This window comes from Formica exsecta, unplaced genomic scaffold (assembly GCF_003651465.1).
Source record: "Formica exsecta isolate Colony F162 unplaced genomic scaffold, ASM365146v1 scaffold613, whole genome shotgun sequence".
NCBI classification, from domain to species: Eukaryota; Metazoa; Arthropoda; class Insecta; order Hymenoptera; family Formicidae; genus Formica; species Formica exsecta.
In genome coordinates this window covers 5639-9927 of record NW_021853374.1, presented here as the reverse complement: position 1 = coordinate 9927, position 4289 = coordinate 5639, and the positions used below count along the sequence as shown (strand labels likewise).

At 30.1% G+C, this 4289-nt stretch overlaps 1 protein-coding gene across 1 annotated transcript in view; it reads right to left on the bottom strand.

Moving 5' to 3' along the window:
* Positions 1 to 1626: 1626 nt before the first annotated feature.
* The window catches only part of LOC115242594 (short-chain dehydrogenase/reductase family 16C member 6-like), a 6721-nt gene continuing 4058 nt past the window's right edge, over positions 1627 to 4289 (bottom strand). Inside the window, exons 2-6 of the mRNA XM_029818991.1 lie at positions 2940 to 3094; positions 2640 to 2817; positions 2272 to 2401; positions 2004 to 2124; positions 1627 to 1752 (exon numbers count right to left, since the gene is read on the bottom strand). Coding sequence (XP_029674851.1) covers positions 1689 to 1752; positions 2004 to 2124; positions 2272 to 2401; positions 2640 to 2817; positions 2940 to 2986 — 540 coding nt within the window. The 5' untranslated portion in view covers positions 2987 to 3094 and the 3' untranslated portion in view covers positions 1627 to 1688. The remainder of the gene's footprint in view (positions 1753 to 2003; positions 2125 to 2271; positions 2402 to 2639; positions 2818 to 2939; positions 3095 to 4289) is intronic.

Here is a 4289-nt window from a genome sequence, read left to right as displayed (position 1 = left end):
ATCAGAATTTCCGAGTTTGCGAAATTCTCTTATTAATCAAAGTACCTCTACGCTAGTTTCTTTGTGCGTTCTCCGTGAAAACAATGATATTACAAGAAATACATTTTCGAAAATACAGAAATTTTCTTAAATCTGTAAGTATATAGCAAAATCTTTAATTTTCAAAAATAGCGCGAATTGGAATACAATATATTAACAATCAAACATTGATTACAGTACTAACTATAATTTTTCTTATTTCACATGAAAATTGTTTTTGGAAACAGTAATTAAATTCAGATATCTCTCTGAATGTAAATTCTATGTGCTTTATTTTATTCACACAAAGAATGCATAGAAAAAAACATTGATTTCATTAGAATTTGAATTTTTTCATACCTGACAGTTGCATTGTGCGTTTCCGCGCATGCGAATTTTTTAAATCTTATATAATGTTGAAAATAATTGTTTTTGATTAAATTTCTACTCTACTGCACGCTGGACACATAAAATTATCTTTATTAAATTTGAGTATTTGCATTTGAGTGTTCACTGTGCAAGCAAATTCTGACAAAACACTGTTATCGAATTTTGTCACACAAAAGATTTTCACCGTACGATGAATTTAGCAACCGTGCATGACAATGGTACTGAAAGATTTAGGTAAATAAAAATCACTTTCTCATTCTTCAAAGCAACGGCATATTATTATTGTTATAAGCAATGTTTTATTTTTTACGAGTAATTAAACTTGAGTTGCAGGTACATAGAAAATCCAAATTGTTGATTATAAATATAAAAAGATTCATTATAGTTGTTTAATTAAACGGCTAATTACAATTTATATATTTATACGTAGTATATAAATTTTTTCTTCGATACATTCTCATGATTCTTCAGAAGCTTAATATCATTATGACGAATTAAAATGCATGGAACTGAATTATTAACTGCAAGGAAACCAACAATACTTATTAATCAGAATGTACAGTGGATAAAAAATTGTTTACTTACTGATATAATATTTTGATAACTGAAAATTATTCCAATTTAGAATTATTATAAGCTAAATATGAAATATTGCTTATAAGTTTTAATAAGTTCCACGTTTATCTTTTATGCAAATTACCGATAAATTTGCAATGAAATAGATTTGACATATTTTACACACTCAAACATTTTATATACATATACATAGAATTACAAGAAAAACTGTCAAAATTATTTTTTTATTTTAAGCCCTTTCAAAATTATCTAACTGTTATCCTAAACGTTTTTGTGTCTAATAAATATTTATGAAGATATCTGAGAAGACAGTTTTTACCCTATATATTGTAAGATATACATATATGTAATATGTAATGATGTATATAGACCCATATTTTTCCATATTTTTTAATCTTCTTCATCAGCGCTGAACCTATGAAATCATATATGCACCAAATTACCTTGTTGGGCAAAATTCTGAAATCAAAATATTTTTGTTATAGAGAATATATACGGACGGAAATAATATAATCGTAGTATAATAGCATTTGCATTTATTAGCGATTTATGAATCGCTTTGTAGTTTATTAACATATGTAGTGATTTTTTGAAAATATATCATGCGTATTTAATAATAGAATTTTTATTTGCACGATTTACCTCGTTAAATATAATATCGGCAGCCAACCTGAAGGTATACTTCTTTCTTTGAAATTTTGTCTTTACGCATCCATTATTAGTGAAGCTGCTTTCTGCGGTGGAATTCCTCCCATTATACTTGGAAATCTATTATTGATAAATAAAATAAAATTATCTATCAGCAATAATTATCATAAAAATGTCTTATTACTTTAATGTATAATATTTTTGATGTGTGTGAGTAATGTAAGATCTATGATACAATAAAAGACACTAGGTTTTTATACGCTAATTTATAAAATGTATGAAAAAAATTATAACTTTATAAATTTACACACCATCGCTATTACGAAATATTAATTACAATTCGTCAATTTTATATCATTATGTCAACATACCTTATTCTTAGCTTTTTGACAATTCCAGTAAGTACTAGAGTCGGATAAACGGTAGTGAATTTAATCAAGGATTTACCTTTGCTATATGTACGTAATTCATCGCTGACAGCTTCCATAAGTGCTGTAACACGCACATGAAGGAAATATTAGAAAACATGCTCTGCAATTTACGCTTGCAATATAATGCGCATATAATGTTTGTCGATTTACAATGAACATTAATAATCATATGCTTTACACACGTAAGATTATGATAAGATTAAATTACCTTTGACCGCGGATTTTGTGGGGCAATAAACCGTACCATGTGTAATGCCGTGATGTGCTAGTAGTGATGAGATCGCCACAACGTGACCGCGATTCTTTTCGATCATACTCGGTAGAAATGCTTGCAACGTCTAAAAGTGATTCTATTTTATTTGAGAACAATTTGTGGAAACTTATTACGAACATATATGTGCGTGCGTGTGTATGTGTATGTGTAGTCTCTTAAATTTGTTTCAATTGTAAATATAGTAAATTAATTTTCAGCGCGCAACTTTTTTTTTAATAATATAAATTACATTGCCGATTATTTTATATACATATGTATATCTCGTAGCTGCTATGCATGTGTATCTCAAATATGTTACTCACCCAATAATGCGAAATTAAATTGACATCTATAACTCGTGTAATTTCATCGGCGGTTTGATTTAGGAGTCTTTTAGCAATCCATATACCGGCATTGTTGACTAAAATAGTAACGTCGCCGACTTCTTTTCTCACTTTTTCAGCTATCTTAAAGACTTCTTTCCTGTCTGCTACGTTGCATCTATAAAAATATCAATCGAATTTTTAATCAGTTGACAATAGTTAGATATGTGTGATTAATTGTACGCGCGTAAACTATTCGAATCGCTTTTTATTCTATGAAACTAAGCAACATTGATTTACTGATATGCGTATGTATTGTTTTTCCCCATCATTTTAATCTCGTTCATCGTTTGCTTGTTGGTTTCTTCGTTGATATCCCAACATACCACTGTCGCTCCTAACGATGCATAACCAATCGCTAATTCCTTCTCGATACCGTGGCCCGCACCTGTTATCTGTCGTAATATATGTATTAAATACCAAGCCGCATCGCGTGAATTATATATTGTTATAAATTTTATAGTTTACAAATTTTTATCCAATTTATATAAAAAATAAATAATAAATAATTTTTTTATCAAACAATGGTTAGATTTTAAAATAAACAAAAGAAAAATATAACAAATCTTAGTTTATTTTTAATTCTTTTTTGTTCGGGATAGAAAAAATTTAATGATAAACTAGTTTTAAATTATTTTAAAAGAGTATCTGAAACGCGCAATACAAAAAAGTATTTGTAACTTGTTATTTGATGGAATAATCTATAAGGCGAAATAATGTTTTGATAAAATGAATTTTTGTTAACATATTTACATATATTATGTTAATTTTAATTTTATGAACTGAATAATACATTGCTCAAAAAAATTATAGCATAGAAAATATTTGCCGAAAATTGGCCAATTTTGACTGCCGATCACTTCGCGAAAAATTATCGTAGACGAATGATTTTTTTTCAAAATGAAGCTTGACATCTCTACTTTAAGAATGTACCTCCATTTTTTGCATGCGATGCACTTCTACCCCTGTAACCCCTGAAATCTGAGGGCATGTTTGGCATACTGAAAATTGCAAAGTTTGACGGAATGCACGGAATGCATGGAAAAATTTTTTTCAGGGACATTGTTTGCATCGTCATAAAGTTTAAATCTTCCACTTCAATTTAAAAAAAAAAAGTGAAGTCGCTACGATTTTTTTTTCGCAAAGTTGCAGCCCTTCAAAATTACTGTTGTTTTTGGCCTTTGAGCCAAGTACCGGCCGGTGGGTTTAATGACTAATCAAAACACGAGCCAGGAGCTGAAAACGTGCGCGCGCGCGTGGGTGTCCACAAACACTTTTGCCATAGCTCCACTATGGCTTCCGGTCATTAAACCCGTCGGCCGGTACTTGGCCCAAAGGCCAACGGTAATTTTAAAGGGCTGTAACTTTGCGAAAAAAAAAATTGTAGCGATTTCGCTTTTTTTTCAAATTGAAGTGAAAGATTTGAACTTTATGACGATGCAAACGGTGTCCCCGAAAAATTTTTTCTACGTCCGTGCATTCCGTCAATCTTTACAATATTCAGTATGCCCTCTGATTTCAGGGATTACAGGGGTAGGAGTGCATTGCATGCAAAAAAATGGAGGTACATTCTTAAAGTAGAGACTTCAA